General features: G+C 39.0%; 1 protein-coding gene across 1 annotated transcript in view; it reads right to left on the reverse strand.

The window, feature by feature from the left end:
• Positions 1–18,445, reverse strand: part of lrrc75a (leucine rich repeat containing 75A) — a 45,399-nt gene extending 26,954 nt beyond the window's left edge. Inside the window, exons 1-3 of the mRNA XM_063907897.1 lie at positions 18,121–18,445; positions 17,423–17,714; positions 7,269–7,397 (exon numbers count right to left, since the gene is read on the reverse strand). Coding sequence (XP_063763967.1) covers positions 7,269–7,397; positions 17,423–17,671 — 378 coding nt within the window. The 5' untranslated portion in view covers positions 17,672–17,714; positions 18,121–18,445. The remainder of the gene's footprint in view (positions 1–7,268; positions 7,398–17,422; positions 17,715–18,120) is intronic.
• Between the last annotated feature and the right edge of the window lie 544 nt (positions 18,446–18,989).

Below are 18,989 nucleotides of genomic sequence, written 5' to 3' on the forward strand. Positions count from 1 at the left end.
AACTTGAACAGTTACCAAAAACCTTGATCAGTGATGCCGCCATCTCAAGTTACGTTGCTGTGGAACTGACTATTCTTTCTTAGCAGAAGCAACACTATAATGTTTAAATCAATGAAAACCCAATCACAAAATGTAACCAATCACTACTATTTTGACAATGTTTGAATTTTAAGACAAACCTTTTAGACCCGCATCACTGCGGTGCTCGTCTCTGTGTAGTCTTAGTTGAAGCGTATTGATGTTGTGTTTTGTACCAACACTCTGGGTAATGTATAGTAATGAGAGGTCTCAACATGTCAATGAAACTTCTAGAATTGAATCGTGTTGAAGTGAATGAGAGAGCCTGGATCGATGAGCAGCAGCTGCAGCCTCCGCTTGGCACCTTGTGGTTCACTGTGGCCTTTTCTACATTTCCCTGCACCCTGCCCTCACCCGCACTCCTTTTCAACTCTTCTACTCCTTTGGTTTTTTTTGCCCCGGTTGTGCTGCCTCCCTCCTTTTCTCCCTCCTCTTGTTACATTATTGATACAGAACACATCTATGAATCTCTCCAGCTTCCAGAGAACGGTTGACCTCTCCTCTGTCTCCATCCCTCTGTCTTATTTGTCCATCTGCTTTATTTCTATTCATTCCCATCAGGCCAGACTGATGATGAATTATTTTGCACTGTACAAATGTAACCATTATTTGAGTCCTATTTTTCACTGCATGCCCTCCTTGCTCTGGTAAATTACCGCAAAACGGTTCCATTCTGCAGATGAATTGTTTGGATAATTCAATCTTTAAGCTCTCCTATTATCGGTGCAGAGGAAGAACTGACTGAAACATGGCTGGATCTCAGATCTCACTTTATGTTAAATACTTTATCCACATTTATTTTTTCATGCTTATTTTTTTTAGCTGTACACAGAAAATACTAAATCCATGCCAGTTCTAATGTTATTTTTTCTACATCCCCCTCACCTTGACTTCACATTAACCTTATAATTGAATGGTAGTTTAAGGAAACGTAGTTAAATATAGATATTGTAAAGTGAAGAGCTTGGGAATCACTGTATGTTGTAGGAACTGTAGACATTGTGTTTGTTTGAGTGGGCACATGTTGCTTTACAGTGTTACACAGTATTGAGAGTATTGTAGAACTGGGATGTGATCTGAGATATTACCATTGTCTATAAATCATTATAAACAGCCAGAGTTTGGAATTTGGAATCTTTGTGAACAGAGAATGCACTTTCGTTGTCCTTTTATCTTATTAGTATTTTACAATTTGAGGCAAATAAAAGTATGCTGAAGTTTATAAGATTAAGATTTACTTCATTGTTCCCCGAGGTAAAATATTGTTTTTCACTCTGGTGTTATTTACATTACACGCATAGGCTGAGAAATACCCCAAGCATTAGCATTAGCATTAGTGTTAGCATCAGCCGAGAGGTGTCAGAGCGACGGGGCTGTCAGTGTTCTGGTGCTTGGGAGTAATAAGGATTTCACTGCCTTGCTCTAGTACACCTTGGCAGGGTCCAGGAGGCAAATTGGCACCTCTACAGCTATCAGTCCATACTCTGTAATTGGGACTTGATCTGGCGACCCCTTCAATTCCAAAGCCAAGTCCCTACAGGCCTATAAGGACTGCAGAATATGTTAACGCAATGGCTAAAACATAAAAGACAGTAGAACTAAAGAAACAAAATTAGGAAAGGTTTTCCAATAAAAGCGTATTTTTAAGGAGAATAGCTGATTTTATGGCTCGGACCATCAATGATTTGCCCCTTTAGATTTCAGCTGGGGAACTACAACAGTCAAAAGATCGCTTAAGGATCTCAAATGACATATTGCTGTAAGTAAACCTTAAAAACAGCTATAACTGTGAGTGATGTAATCATATCCCTTTGTTCTGGTTAAAAGTCTGAAAGCTGAGTTTTTGCACAGCCTGGAGGCAGTCAATAGAGTCTCGGTTCAGGAAAGTAAAAGATGAGAAAGACAAAGTGTGAAATAGGGAAAACTAAAAAGAAGGCAAAGAAAGAGATAGTAACTGAGAGATAATTAAAGCAGCTGCGGCGACAAAGTAGCAACGTGTTAGCTGCTGTAAGTGTAGATTCACAAGCCTCCCTTCTCAGCTACAGCTTTCACACACTCTATGGAGGCTGCTGTGTGCCTGAGGACAAAAGTGTGTGAATATGGGAGAGAAAGTGAAAGGGAGATACTAAGTGTGAGCATGCGTGCTTTCATATGAACATGTGTATTTTCCAGTGTCAGTGGGTTTTTTGTAAAAGGGGTACTTTCTTGAGCAATTATGTGTGAGCATTTTAGACCAACAGAGTGAGGATTAGAGAGATATCAGGACGTGTTGCTCTAAAATGTACATTCATCAGCAGATGGAAGACTTCATATTGCTGTCCCAGCAGCTTTATCTGCAAACTGCTAATGTAAACTCTCTCTGCTGCAGCTGCACATTACCTTTAAACCACATGCAGGCTTTATGTGAAGCAGCTATAGGAAATGTGTGTGAAATCATCCCCTATTGACTCCTGTAGTGCACACCAGTGACCAGATTACTAAATGTGGGATTTCTGCATTATCTTTCTACATCACTACGTTACACTCGTTCTTATATTGGCTAGCGCTCCATCACATTGTACGTGATATGGTAAGGAGTGGGAAATCTCTAACCGTTTGACCAATCACAACAGATCCGTCCAGCTAGCCTATCAAAGCAGACTGGGCTCTGGTTTGAGACCTTTGTTTAAATTGTGTGATTTTTATTCTACATTGACTTACTCTACTATATAATTTTTTTACAAGGCCAAATTGAATACCTGATTCTTATTGGAGATTCCAGAGGTTATTCACTTTCACTAACAAACCGTTGTTAAGGAGGCTCAAGGGATACGTTGTAGTCATATCAATCTGCAAAAAGAAGTATGATAATTTAAACGTCAGCTGTGGACAAAACAAAGATACGTTTAACATGTCAATAGGAATTGGTTCCACTAACTCAACATAGTGCATTATTGGAGAGCCAGTATATGCATTTCCTTATATTGATTTTTTAATAAAGCAACAGTTTTGTCCTTGATTGAATAATGGATATGATGTGGTTTTAAATGTTTTAATATTAATGATAGAATTGATGAATATTGAAAGAACTCTCACTGGATAGACTGTAATCTAATTTCACGCTTGTGCATCCATTTGTTTCTATTATCGATAGGAACGTTATTATCTATTCACCGGGGTGTGTTTTATGTACGATGTGTGTAATACAGCGACTTCACTTATATCACTGCGTACTTTAGATAATAAATGATACTTTACATATTGAAATGAAGAATTTTATGTGCCATTTGTTTTTTGTTTTCAGTAAGTTAATTGAAATGTAATTTTGTTTCAAGGTGTCCTTTTTCCTTACATGAAATTATATTGATTCACTACCAAAACAACCTCAATCTATTATTCTTGACGAAACAGTTGTTTAGTCCCTTTGTGTATCTGGGTAAATGTCTTCATAATACTCCAGCAGTTTACCTGAGTTTTAAATTATTCTGCAAAGATTCAATCAATTTTGTGTTCTGGCCTAGAGTACTGACTGAAATATAAGAGACGGAAAGACAAAATCTATTTAAAACAAAGTCACATTATGTAATCTGTAGCACATAATTGGCAATGCTCATGTTTGCTTACCTATTCATTTGAACTTTAACAATGTGCAGACTGTAACAGCATGACTGGTTTTCCCCCATATTGGTTATTTGCTCATATTTGCATGTTTTTCTGGATTATAAATAATTCTAATGTTTGATTTTGTTTTTCTCTTCCTCTTTTCATATCATCTGTTTTTTTCATTAAGTTGGGAGCAGGTTGGTCTTATAAGCCTGTGACATATTGACCTCTCCTGACACATCCATCTTAAATGGGGGGGAAAAAAAGCCTCACCATAACAACAGCCATTTCTGAACCACAGCTGAATAAATAGCACAGAGGCATGTGGAAGTGAGGCACACAGGGAAGAAAATGGCCAGCACTCAGTGAATGTCGTGTTGCGGAAAACAACGTCCCAAAAAACATGTTTCCTCTGCACAGCAGCAGTTATCAGAGCAGTTTGTGTGTGTTGGAAATACTCTTGATGGAAATGTCCTCAATAGAGGAAGGTTGTCAACCAATGTGTGTATGGCTTTGCAGTCTTAGGAGCTGCACTAATGAAAAGGATGAAGGGATGTAAAATCCAGTCACCTAAATCAATTTTCAGTCAGTAATAACTAAGAGTATTTTTGGAGAACGGAGCCTTTGGAACATATAGAGTGGTGCACTAAGGAATCCTAAAACCAGGAAATTAGTTAGAATTTTTACTCAAAGTCAATCATTTTTCAAAAGTGTTTGTGGTTAAAAGCCTGAAAAAAGGACTGAGGTAAACACAAGCTTAGGAGATTTTCAAATTGTGTTCTACGAGACAAAACACATCAGTAACTACTCCATTCGTGAACCTCCGAAGATTCTCTACGTCATAAAAACAGAAGTCACTCAGAAGTGAATAAAATGAACATCATCATGCTGTCACAAGTCGCCTTTAGCTTAGCTATGTTGATGCGAAGCCATGCGACCGTGATGTTGTTTGTTTAAAGCATTATGTTAGCATTTCAATCGTGCCAATTGCATTTACACTTCCACAAAGTGGTGTTAATATGTGGAGTTTATCCTGCCGAACAAAACGTGTTAAGTATAATAAATGTGTTTTGGCCTCAAAGCGTATTTTCTGCAATATTTTTCTGAATGTCAATGTCCTATTGCATTTTGTTGCGACGCAAACTTCCAGACGGGCCAACAAAAATACATCATCACTGCACCACTCTATTGTACAGCTCTGGGGAGCAGTGGGGGGGGGTGTCTGGTGACTTGCTTAGGGGCACCACGGCAATGCCCAGGAGGTTAACTGGGTTGACCAGCACCGGTATACACTCCTTACTTTGGGCTGTTCTGGGAGTTAAACCAGCGACCAGTCATTTCCAAAGCCAAGTCCCTACAGAGCCACTGCCTCCAAAACCAAAACAAGTCATAACTCATTCGTAGCTCTTTGGACAAAATAGCAAAAATAAAAAAATTACAAATAATAGTTTTGCACAGAAAAATAGGTTTGATAAAGTATATTTATATCTTGACAATAGAATAAAGTCAAACATTTGAGCATATTATCAAAGTATCTGAAAACATTATTCAAGAGGTTGTAACATTGTTATTTAAATGAAAATAATTAGTTTTCACACTACAATGTTTGTTGCAGCTAAATATGATATGTAACACCACAATGATTCTCCCAATTGTCCAAATGATGTTTTTGATGAAAGCCCATGAAAAGAGTAGCCTATAATATCTTTGATGGCACGTTAAAGAAGTTAAATGAGCCGATCCATACGCGTCAGACACTACAAAATGAGCAGAACGAAAGAATTAACACCTCTCTTTGTATCCTCCTCTACTTCCTCTCTCTACACACACAGCCACAACCCGTCTGGTGTTTGTTTCATCACCGCTCTGCACTTCTCAGCTCCTCTCGATACACCTATCAGGAACTGTACGTCAAACCCTTATCCTCCAGTTCCTCTGCAGCTCAGCATGTGTGAAGAGTCTCTCGCATGATGTGCCTTGTTCACTGATAAAGGGCATTTTTCAGCTCCCAAGGTGCATTCTGCCACACAATAAAAACGGGTCAACATATTCGATAATGGAATAACAAATAACAGATCCTTTCTTATTTTTCAGTCAACAATGGCTGTGTCCCTTTTATGTCCAAGTGCACAACACATAAGTATAACAAAAAAGTGTTGCATCAACCCGGAGACAAGCTTCTGCAGATATCCACCAACCCGACGGATTGGATATCCATGGAAACCAGTCGAATATAAGCACTGTCTCCCAGGAATTGCCAGGTTTTTCTTGATAAGGAACTCAAACTTGATGGCACGCTATTTCAATGCCTGAGAGAATTATCTTCCAGGAACAGGAATCAAGCTCAACAACAATCATCATTTACCAGCCAGACCAGCAGGACTGCAGCCAGAGACTCGCAATATCCATCCATATCCCCAATACTCTTTTTCCAGAACACTCACATTCCTTTCTATGTCCAACATGTTAGTTTATTGATTATTTTTGGTTATTCTTTTTTGAAATATTAACCTGAAATGAAAGTAACTGAGAGTTATGAGAGTGGATATTCTCAGTATAATATTGTATGGCCATATTTGGAGTCTGTTCTGTATCCAGAATCTTCAGATCCTTTAATTCCACACTATCATGTTTTGACATTATACGAAACTAGATCATGTAACATTATTGTTAGCATACCTCTTTAGTAAATGACAGCCTGTTGGATCTGTTATTTCAAAGAACTAACGCAGCACTGCATACATTTTGCTGTAGTTTTTTTCAGGATCGACTCACTATCATCTATCAAATTAATACATTTCTCATGTAACTCATGTAAGTATTTTTTTATATATATATATTACTGATACAGGACTGTTTCATCAACTGTTTGGTATTCTATCTCTTTTTCCTGTCTTTTTTATATATGTTGTATGTATTCTTTTTTTTCCGGGAAGATTTCGCAAGATGTTGAAATGTTCATAGAGTATTAAAAAACTCCCACGCACTCAATAAAAACAACATTTTACAAAAAAGAATAACAATCACATAAAATCTGAAATGAATTAGCATAATTTAAGGCAGGAGGAGAACTGTCATCCAGAAGACTTTACATAATATGATAGCTGTTCTACAATCTACATGACCTTTTACATTAGACAGTATGGAATACAGGCAGCATTGGGGCAGCAGTTTTAATTCCTATCTTTATCTCCATCACTCCTCCTATCTCCCTGCATTATTCATCCCATATGTCTGCTGTCACGCTTTCTTTTCCTTTCTCTGCCTCAATGACACTGGATCACATGAATGAACACACATAAGGAGCTGAGCTTCTCTCAAGGACACACACAGCTACACAAGCACTTAGAGCACTTCCGTAACCCGATAGTGTCAGACAAAATGAGTCAGGAGATCATCTGATAGCAGCCACCAAATGAATCACATCGGACTGTGTGAGTGAGTGAGAGAGTGTGTGTGTGTGTGCACAAAAGAGTGTTGTCCAATGCCACTATTTACTTAGTATGTTTAACATTAGATAGTTTTAATGTATTTGGTGTGTGTGTGTGTGTGTGTGTGTGTGTGTGTGTGTGTGTGTGTGTGCGTGTGTGTGTGTGTGTGTGTCCTACCGTCTTGGGGCAGTGCACATATCGTGCCAGGCTGATTATCAGATCATGCGTGATGGGGTCGACCAGGTTTCTGAAGCTGGCGTAGCGATACAACACGTCATCCAGAGAGGTTGATTCCATGCCCAGGTCCTACACACACAGTCCCCCCCCGCCACACACACACACACACACACACACACACACACACACACACACACACACACACACACACACACACACACACACACACACACACACACACACACACACACACACACATTAAATTAAGCCATCATATTTTCTGTTACACCCTTGTACATATAGTGCTTACAGTATATAGGCAACGCTCATTTAGGCGAGGCAACCTATTTATATACAAGACTTCACACGAAAACTCTATGGGCTTTACATTACAAACATTAAATGTAAAGAAAGGAAAAAAGGTCAACTCAAATGCAGGAAAATACATAAAACAGCACTGGTTCTGAACCTTGGGTCCCAACACAAGGTGCTATATTAAAACACTAAAAGAAAAAAGGGCATGTACCAGGGAGAAGAGAACACTACATGTTTTGTAAAGGACCTTGTTTAAGTACGTTCAATTGTTACATAATAATGGGAAATAATCAGCTCAAAATTCATCCAACTAGCTTGTTTTAGAAAAACTTAATGCATTTATTGGATTCACTATTTAGAAAATATACATAATATTAAATATCAATTGAATATGTCATTTTGTCAAGGGGTCCTTAGGTTACTCAATAATCTCTGTAGTTGTGAATTTGTTTTTCAGACGGAAGATGTGTTGTATTTCGTGCCTCATGTTTACATTGTCGTTTCTAGTCATTTTTCCAAATGGAAACTCATTTTTCGAAGTATTCCATCATCACATGAATACAGCCCCAATGCCCTATCTCCCAATGCTAAAGAAAGTGAAACATAATTTGTTCATAATTTGTCTCCCTTATTTGGATCCGTTTCATTGAATGGGGTCTTCCTTGGCCCATCCTACCCCCTTCCATTAAGTTTCATGAAAATCAGGACATCGGTCTTTGATTTATCCTGCCAACAGACAAACGAAATCCGCTGTATTTGCTACTTTGGTGGAAAATCATTTGTCATTTGTGATTGCTACCAAATGGGGATAATGTGATAATGCGTGAATTCAGTAGCCGTTTTCATGGAGATAGCTTAGCTGAGCAACACTCTGACTGCTTGCCACAATGGAGGCATACATGAGTTCATTTTACCTTTTTTGTTTCCAATGTCCAGAATTGGGCTTAGAGCTAAATTATAATACATTGATAAACTGCAATCTCACTCGTGCTTTATGATTTCCCCCTTTTGTTTATAATCTCAAAAACATTGTGAGGACAACAGCTTTTGAGTTTATGACTTGCTGGGTTAATGAAACCTGCATACATATTATGAATGGGTGCATCCTACAGTATATGCTGTACATCACTGTGTAAACACAGAATGTACAGTAATGTGTTTGTGTGTGCGCCCATGCGTGCAAATGCATTTTAGTCTGCGGCTAAGTACAGGCTCAAAGTGTCTGCAAATACATGTATGTGTTTAGTTCTGTCATAGTTCAGATGACCCCAAACAGATACGCATTTTAACAATGAGACGACTCAGCATACATAAAATTAAAAAAAAGACAAAACAGGTTGCGATCAAAAAGTATCATTTTTTGGTCAATCATTTATTATGTGTTTAAGACAATTAGATGTAATGTAATGTTCAAATTGATATCTTTTACATACTATATTTTTTTATTAATGTTGATTGTTATGCTTTGGCAACAACGGTTTCGCACCATTCATGGTAATAAAGCGAATTGAATGGAATAGAGAGGGGTAGGGGTAATCGCTCTTCTACAGAAAGGTATGACTCACTGAGGTTTCCATGCAGCCTGTTGTTTTACGTAGGCGGGGTGGTAAATACTGTAATGACAGGCGCCTTGGCCGGGTGACATTGGCTCAGCAACAGATGCATTTTGAGATATGCCACGTGAACAGGATACACAGACGCACACAGTTCCAAATTGAGGTCAAACATAATTTAGAACAGCTGAAAATAAACACAAAAATAGGAGAAGGAGGGAGGACATTGGGAAAAGGTATGCTTTAGGATATGGCTACATTGAGATTGATGCATTGCTAGCATGGTGCGTTTAGCACTGCTTACTAAGCAGTGCGTGGTTGGCACTGCATCGTTAGCACGGCAGCATTAGCACGGCGTCATTAGCACAACGTTTTTCAAGATTGTTTTTTCAAAATTTATTCCAAAACCAACAGAGTGGTGCAGGAATGAGTTATAAAACCCAGAAATGAGTCAGCATTTTTCCAGTTTCATCGTCTCAAAGTCAGCGTTTTTCGTTGAAGCCTGAAGGTCTATGGGTAACACAGCAATGCTAAAAAGTGTCTACTAAACGTATATATATATATATATATATATACGTTTAGTAGTAAGTATATATATATATATATATATATATATATATACTTACTACTAAACGTCATCACGCCGACACAAGGCCACCTTTATCTAAGCAGTGGTGATGCAGAACCTTGCCAAATCCAATTTGCAAATCCATTGCTTTACACACCTACTCTCTGTCTACGTCTTGAGCCTAATTACGGTGGTCAGTCGGGCAAACAGTCATATAATGTCCTGGGAAATGGATGAATAACTTGAAGAAAAAGCACAAAAAACGTATTCTTTGTCGCTGCAAATGCTTTTGCTCATTCATGTAATTTATTCTTTTGAGAATATTCTGTTGTGATTCACAATGCAGAATGCAACCTTTGGAAATGTATGGACAGAACAAAATGTTTTCATCTTTTGTGCTGTGATTGGCTAAAATATCTCTAGAAAACTCAGTATTTCAATAGAAATATTGAAAGCACAGCAATGTGTAACAGCTTTAAGATAATCAGTATATGAACCATGTGTATGCCATATGGTGACGAAAATATATTTTTTAAATACATTGTATGGATTTATATTACAAAACAATTTGAGGTTTTCTGCTACTTGTGTGTGTTGTCTTTAACATAATAAAAAAAATAAAATTTACTTCTTCAAAAATGTACTCAATTTAATTGTACCTTCTTCCGAAATTCAAAGTACGGTTTGGAGGCAATTTCACTTTTAACAGACCCATTCTAAGTGTAAATGGTTCGACAATTTATTCTCAAAACATGTAACTTGATAGATGAGGTCGAGATAACAGAGAATGATATCAATCCTATCATGTCATTCGCAGCTTGAAGTCACTAACCTTCTTCACAAAATGTAAAGCTATTGTCTTAAATGACTGGGTGTTTGGTTATAAGTTCTGCTTTGAAACTATAGCAAACTATCTTCTTTTTAAGGTGTACATAAATAGTATTCCCTCTCCAGGAAAGCCATCCATTATTAAAGGGTCTCCTCATGAAATATACACGACAAAGACAAAATGAAACGGATTTACTTTCTAAGTGTATGTTGTGTTGATTGTGTACATACACGCATTGTGGAAAACAGCGTGGGCTTTTTCTTTCATAAAAAAAGCACCACCCACATTAATTAGTGGCGGTCAGCATCAAAGCTCTGGTGTGATCCAGCTGAAGGTGAACAAAGGAGACATACATGGCCGACATCAGGACTCAAGTGCAGGCTGGAGGGTTAATAAGAGGAAATGGAAGCTGGGCTAGGAGGACCCATATGTATGGGTCTGATTTTTATTAAACATCCCATAAAGCCCCGACAGTCATCTACCTCTGAGATGACGGAGGTCTTTTTTATCATTGCTGAAGAATTATTACGGTAATTAATTTTCTCATATCAAAGGTCATTGCATCAACACTAGTGTAGAAGATTTTATTGGCAGGTTTATACTCTTCTCATGTTGACATTTTCATATGTCACAGGATGAAAAGCACAAGTCTAATTCAATAAGATGAATGTTGGCTGCGATTATTTTGTGAATATGTCATGAATGATAGCACAAATAATGAGATGAAAACAGATATGTTTTCTACAAGGGTGAAGCCATGATTGACAGATGAAGTTTCGTCAAATTGATTCAAATCATAAAAAATTATATTTGCAACATAGGACTTTGTTTTCACAATCTAGTGGTTTCATTTACAATACCTTATTGAAAAGTGAACGTGATTCTTTTGTACACGCCAATACATTAGATACTTTGTTGATTAAACATTTAACTTCACCAGCAACTTTTTGATCATGCAAAATACATAAATATTGTTTTAAGTTTTTTCATCTTCCTTCATATATTTATTTGTCATTGACCTACACATTTACTATGATGCTCAAACAAGGTAGGCAAGAATACAATATTGATAGAGTTTTCCCAATCAATATTTCCTATTTCAACTTTTTCTCTACAACTGTATGTTCCTCTATGTAGAAAAAAGACACACTGAAGACAACAATTCATAAAGTAGCATTTTGGAAATACGCATAAACGTCAAAGTTGTTAGGACATTTCCCTAAAAAGATACATTTAAGTTAGTCCTTTTTAACCAAATTCAAATGTTTTGTTTTTTTTTAGATTGATGTTTTACCATTTTTGTTATCCTGCAGTAGCTAGCTACCTGAGTTAGCCAACACAACAGTTAGCTTGTTTTCACAAATCTTGAAAGAATTTTAAGATAACAGCAAGAAGGGATTTGAACTGGGGGGTGCTTAATTTGTTCATAATAGTATATCATGTGAATTGGTTTCTCTCCTGTTTTCCCAAACCAGCCTTCAGTGGTATCACTGTTTGAAAATGACCCTTGAAAAAAACTGAATGAGGATGGAATGATGGAATGGATGTAGAGACTGCAGGCAGCAGTCGCTGCAGAAAACAAATAATCAATCAAACAGCATGATATAGAGACATTTCCCTTCAAGTTCTGATAAGATCAAAGAAAAAAGAAAAAGAATAATGAGGATGCGCAACTAACATTACAATTTAGGTGAAAGGTTGAAGTCTTCTACGCCTTTAGTATAATCAACGCAGTGAAACAACTGGGAACATATGCAGTACTGAATCCACACAATGAATCCATGCAACAGTGTGGATGTGTTGAGTTTGAAAACAGCCAACTGCAAATATAATGGGAATGCAAAAACAACAATCCCAGTCCCCGTGCGGAGGACACACGTTCAAATCCGGCCTGGGTCCACATGTCATCGTATGTCGTCTTCTCTTCCTCCCCTTTCAACTCTGTCTTTTCAAAACATGCACCGGTGGCCCAAAATAGTAATGATAATAATAGTGGTAACGTAACATACTGTATGACCCCATCATCATCATCATGGATTGCAGCTACAGTCTTGAAACATTAATGGCGACCACAACGCACCCACCTCTCATCATCGGACAAAACCCATACCACAAGACCAGTTAACCACCCACCGCCTACAGCAAACCAGAGCATGCACAGGAACCACTGAGGATCATTTGGAGCCTGTGGTGGTTTCAGACACTACTGCTATAGTTTAGCAATGAGCTCCAGAGAAGGCCAGGGATGTGTTCAAAAAGCAGGGTCGGGAGGGTAATTTTTGAAATCGCCAGTTACATGTACAAAACAAATGAAACCTAATCTGAGGGTCACAATATAAAAGTAATAACCTGATTACTACTTGTTCCTTTTTTCGTATCCTGTTACTCTCCCAGCCTGTTGATAAGAGTTAGCTTTGGTATGAAGTTAACTGCAGGGCAGTGATTATGAAGGTGCTCTCCTCATTAGCTCTTAACAGAGCTCCTGCCTGATTAATCAATGTCTATTTAGTCCAAGCCCTCCGGCCATCGCCATGGTTTCCAAGCAACATGGAGGAGAACCTGGTAACCATGGAAGAGCGACTCTCCTCACAACCAAGCTCACTCCTCTCTTTCTCTTTTTGAGTATCTTCCAATGTCTGCGTAATCACTCCCCACCGCTGCTCCTCATTTTCTTCATCAGTGTCTGCTGCAGTTTAATCCTTGTGGTGTTTTTTGGTGGTGTTCTTTAGATAATTGTCTTGATTCAATTCATTGTGCAATCTGTCCGTCATGTGCTGTTCTAGCCTAGCATACCCCCCCCCCTTACACTATATGAAGATGATAGATGGTTATGTCACTGGAGCTCTTCCAATTTTCTTTTCATCACCCAACATGAAAACCTGTTGCTTACAGCCTCCAGCGTCTGCTCACTTTAACAACAAAAATGGTGTTCATCTTCAATCTGAAATATCACAAATAGAAAATTCCCTCCATTTTATTAACTTTGACCCAGTTGGGGTGCATCATGTTTGTTGATGTTTTTCCTTTTTCCCTTATCCCAGCTCCACAAACAGCAGCAAGAAAGAGGTCACAAGAGCTTGACCTCAGCCTAAAACCATGCCTGCTGTTTACACAGACATACCTTCTCCTTTCTATTGATACTATACACTGAAAAAACTGTAATGTTGACTTTAATTAAATGTATAAATGTCAACAGATTCCACTGTAAAACACAGTTTACATTGGTTCAACTTAATATTATTGCTTTCAAAAAACCTAATATAGTATGTGAAATGTGTTAACATAACACACTTTTCTACTCAGTTTTTTCAGTGTAACAACTGAAGTGTTGAGTTTAATTAAATGTATTAAATCTACAGATTTCCCATAACCGTACCAGCTTAGTTGAAAGCAATAATATTAAGTTTAAATACAAAATATTAGGTTCAACTTTATATTATTGCTTTTAACTAACCTAAAGTTATAATACAGCAACATATTGTTAATGTAATACATTTATTTCAAGTCAATGTTTCAGCTTTTTCAGTGTAAATTTCCACATAAAAACATCTCTTAAAATCACTAGACATGTGTCAGCACTTTTTTAAAGTTGTTTACTTTTGCTATCCCACAAGTTGACAATTTTCACACCTATAGTATAGTGACCTGTAATTTGAATCAAGGTAAGAGTCTATTTGCATTGGGGCTATATCTACCATCTTGATTTCTATTTTTACATTATCATAGCACCAGATGCAGTAGAGGGACTTAGTTTATTTGCCTCTGATGGCATCTTATTCCATTTTCGAATTCATCTGCTTTGTGGGTATTTGCCAGAAGCTGTTTAAATAGAAGAAACTGACCAAATGTTAGCGGTAGCTCATCTCACAACCCGTTTTGTGTGTCCTTTGTCTCTCGAATAGCTCATTCTAAAAATCTTCTGTATGACCATCAATAAAGGAATCCTAACCATCTTCCGTTATTCGTTTTTTGATCGACAGACAAAACTACATAAAGTTATATTTGGGAACATCAGCATGACTTCATTTAGTCATATGAAGTATGGATGTACAGATGTGATATGGAAAGGTCTTAAGTTTGTACATTGTGTACAAGTAAATGTGTACAATTCTCTAAATGATGAGAAGGAGTCCAATAAGTGCTGACAGAGGTTTTAGTTCACCACAAGTCTCCCAGCAGCTGTTTCTGGTGACATACTGGAAGTTTAATGGAGAGTGGCTGTTTGCAAATAATACCTACATATGTTACGATGAGGCCAGAAAAAGAACGGTACTTGGATCTCACAATTTAAGCAGTTTTTCAGATGAGCTAGTAGAAAAGCTAAAAGTGCAGTATGTCAGTTGGGAAATGTCTATCAAATTATATCACTTGTCCTTAAAGCAACCAAACCAAACCAAACCAAACCAAACCAAACCATGTATACATATTATGATACAGATCTATGGAAAAACTTATATTTAGAAAACTATTATATCAACAAATGTATCTTTTGGGAAAGTGGACAATGGAGTAGATATGATTTATTATGTAACTGCTACTGAACAAGGTTTAAGTGCATCTATCCTTTTGTGTGATTGTTTTTACCAGCAATGACAGCAGCTGAAACCTAAAGCCACTGAGAGTGCAAGATACAGAGCAAGGGAAATATCAGGGTCAAGAGTCACAACACCTGCAACAGAACATCGTCAGGAAAGGCCATCAGAAAAGACGTCTTGAATGGAAGTGTCTTCGAATGTGTATCCCCTTGTCGCTGATCACTCCAATGTGAAAGCTGACACAGCTTCAATGTATTCTGACAGTCACGTAATATGATCACTATAATCTGGTGCAGTGCTAACGTATTTTTGTAGGCCGACCCGAAAGTTAGAAATTGCAAAGGTTCACTGTACATAAAGCAAGAGGATTTCCATTTCATTTCGGTATATTGCAACAAATATTATCCCTGACAACGTGTGTTGTATCAACATATAAAACCTATAATATATAATAATCCCGACCTCAGAAACACATAAATTAAAGGTTTCATTTCATAGATAGATAAGTACTTTATTGATCCCAATTTGTGACATTTTTGCATTGCAGCAGCTCAATAAAAATAAAATGGCAAAACAAATGTAATGTGTGTCCCCGTTTCCTGTGTAGTATTTATTGGGTTGAGATATTAAGATATGAATTATAGAAACTATAATGCTCCGTGTGTCCTCACTGCTTGTTCCAACACATTTAAAAACCTTACCAGAGCTTCTGCTGTTATACCGCTGACGGCAGGACTACTCTGTCCGTGCGTTAAGCTATGTTGTATTAGCCTAACTAAGACAATGTTTAGTTGATGGAAGCCTTAGTAAAATTATTTTTTAGGTTTTAGGATTTATCACTGCACTGTTCTATAGCTATTCCACCACCTCAAAAGTCAAGTGTTTAAATGCCAAAATGCTGTGACAAACAGTAATAATAATTGTGAAAGTTAGCCATCACCATTTCCATAGGGTCTTATTCAGGTAAAAAAAAATGCTCACACTGAAGCTAAATCCAGGGTATGTTTGGCATTACACCAAATAGTCTGAATTTTCTGTTGATTGCCTAATGATTAATTTTTTTTTTCAGCACCTTCATTTTTCCTAATCAGATTGAGGCCAGTTTTAACTAGCATGTATTTTACACTAGTTATCCCAGAATCAGCGACTATTGTGAAGACTCTCATCAGCACACCGCTGTGTGGTTGTGCCCTCACTGTCAGACCGGGGACGGAGATTCTCCTCCTCTGGGGTATCATAGCTTAATCAAGCAGCGTCAGAGAAGGTAATGCCCCAGCCACAGCGATGACGCATGAGGAGAAATCCTTGATCTTTAAGCCTCTTTGCTCTGCTTTACTGTTTGCCAGTAAAGCTGTAAACAACAATAGAAAGGTGCTGATGAAAATCTCCCAAACAATAACCTGTGAAAGCTATGTGTGTGTGTGAGTGTGTGTGTGTGAGTGTGTGTGTTTAAACGAGAGGCTCTGTTCCCTGTGAGTCATAGAGGGATAAACGCGGCAGCATATGGATTATGTGCAGTGCTGTCTACAGGGATGAGGGCTTATATCTCTGTTCCTCCCCTCACTTAAACATGTATTAGATTAACTCCCTCCTTCTGAGCCAAGATCCTTCCCTTTCTTTACAGCCCTCCAAATCCTCCAATTCAACTGGTGTTATTTTTCCTTCTCCTCTTTCTCTTTTTGTTTTTCCCCACACTAGAGTGTTTCAGTCAGTACTTTACTTTGGCTTCTGTCTGTAGCAACAACAGCAGCCAGCCAGACCAGCAATGCAAACGTTTTGAAACGGAAAGAGGCAATAAATCGTAGCTGTGTCCACACTGTGCCAGTGCAGCAGAGCCAGGCACCGCTCAACAGGTCCAGCCAAGGGGCTCAATTTATCAGTAATGTACGCAGCCAATCGATCAGTTTAGTCAGTGTCCGCGTCTGAGCCTGGCTTCTGTTTCAGCCTCAGTGATGACAACATGCTTACACAGAGAGAAATGAATGGAGGCAGGAAAGTCATGTGTTTCATGCGAAGCCAAAAAGAGACTTGACGTTGCAACCTTTATGTCTGTGCGAGACTAGAGTAAAGTTGTTAATAAGAATTCATCTTCTAAATGCCTACGCTCGTTGGATACCGTCTACTTATCTTCACTGAAGTTTATTACAAACCTTAAACCCTTACACACCACTGCTCCTTGTACGCTCAAGTTGGATGGTCTGCCCTGACCAACCGTTGACTAAACCATTGGCATATTCTTATTTATAGGGCTGTTCTTTGTGTTCTACCACCTTATCTACTGATTAATATGAAATGTGAACTTGTGACCCCAAAGAGCTTTACTCCCTCTTCAACAAACACACGTCAACACACACCTGTCTGAGTGTCTTGAGCATCTCCGTAGCCTCGTCCTGCTTGCCCTGCTTGGCCATCAGCATCATCTCCTGGATCATGCCAATGCGGCGCTGGTAAGGCGGCGGCGTCCCGCCACGCCCCAGCCGGTCCCCTGACTTCAGCATGAGGGAAGCCAGGATGTCTCCCCGCTCCCTAGTGGGGGTCCGCTTCCAGCTGTGCTGAGGGCTCGGTCCTCCGGCCTCCTGGCCTTTGGTCTGCTTGGCACCCATGGTGTTGCGTTTAATATGAACCGTGATAAGAACAAGCCCAGTCCTAGCAAGAAGTCATGCCGAGGCAGGTTTGAGTAATGGTAAGACACTTTGCTGATAGAAATCTCAGCAGATCATATGTTTCTGCAGTTTGGGGCTGAAGCATCTGGGAGCAATACAATTCCAAACTGCAAATGAAAATGTTCAGAGTTTCAAAGAGTAAGGAAAGGTTGAACTGTACAAAATACTACTCCAAAACATTCGGAAATGGAGTTACTAGTTGTCTGCTTTCAGGAAATTGTTATCCCAAAGAGTGCAGCTCAGGTTGGGAACAGCTCAGAGGATGCTGCCTGCAGCATGGCCGCAAAACACGGACACAGACAGCATTAAGGGTGCAGGATGCCTTCAGTGCAGACGGCTGCAGCCTCCTATCCCACACACAACTTCACCATATCTCCAAAAATCTTTACCTTTGGCAGCAGGGTTATTTTCCTACTGTCCTCTGCTATGTCCTGTTAACTGTAGCTCAAAGGACGATGAGGAGACGGATCGCAGAAGGTGGTGCATGCAGCAGGGCATGGCAATGTTTACGTCTCCTGAAGATCACCGCTGACTGTCTGCTGCTCGCTCTGCCCCGTCCTCCCGCCGCTGGAAAGGCACGCATATGCTGAAACAAACCCCGCATTCGTCCTTTTCCAAGGTTGACTCTCCATCCGCTCCGGAGCAGGAAGCAGCCGCGCTGGCGTCTCAGTCCGACACAGGCTGCGGCTCCGCGGGCTGACAGGAGGAGACAGGCCTAGCTGGTGTTCCCTCGGTGGGACTGAATTATGTATTGCACCCTATGTTCAACTGAGTGTGGGGCGCGCGGCGAGTGCACGTGAGCACAAGTCCACCCTCCTCGCAGAGTAATGGGCAGGGCAGCAGCACGAGCACATCGCCAAGTTTGCAGTTTTAGCTCGAGACACGACTTTTCATTTTCATTAATTAATGCGTCACTTTAATGTAGCGTTGCTGCTTTCCACACGTATACAGTTTATGTTCAAGATGACTCATACGTTGTTATATCCTTTACTGTGTTCAAGTTAAATAGGCTTATCATTAATAGACAATGTATTATTTTATTTGTCGAATAAACAAATCGATCCATGTGGCTGGCTAGCATAGTGGCGAGGGTAAGTCCTGACACAACTTGACAATGATATGACATTTGGATTCTGTACCTTCATCTACAGTACTACTGAAAATACCTTCAGTTAATACGTAGGCTATTACTAAAAAGCGTCTTACCTGTAACATTTAATGTAATGACTTAACAATAGTTTAATTATGCGAATTAGTG

Source organism: Eleginops maclovinus, chromosome 18, assembly GCF_036324505.1.
Source record: "Eleginops maclovinus isolate JMC-PN-2008 ecotype Puerto Natales chromosome 18, JC_Emac_rtc_rv5, whole genome shotgun sequence".
Taxonomy (NCBI): domain Eukaryota; kingdom Metazoa; phylum Chordata; class Actinopteri; order Perciformes; family Eleginopidae; genus Eleginops; species Eleginops maclovinus.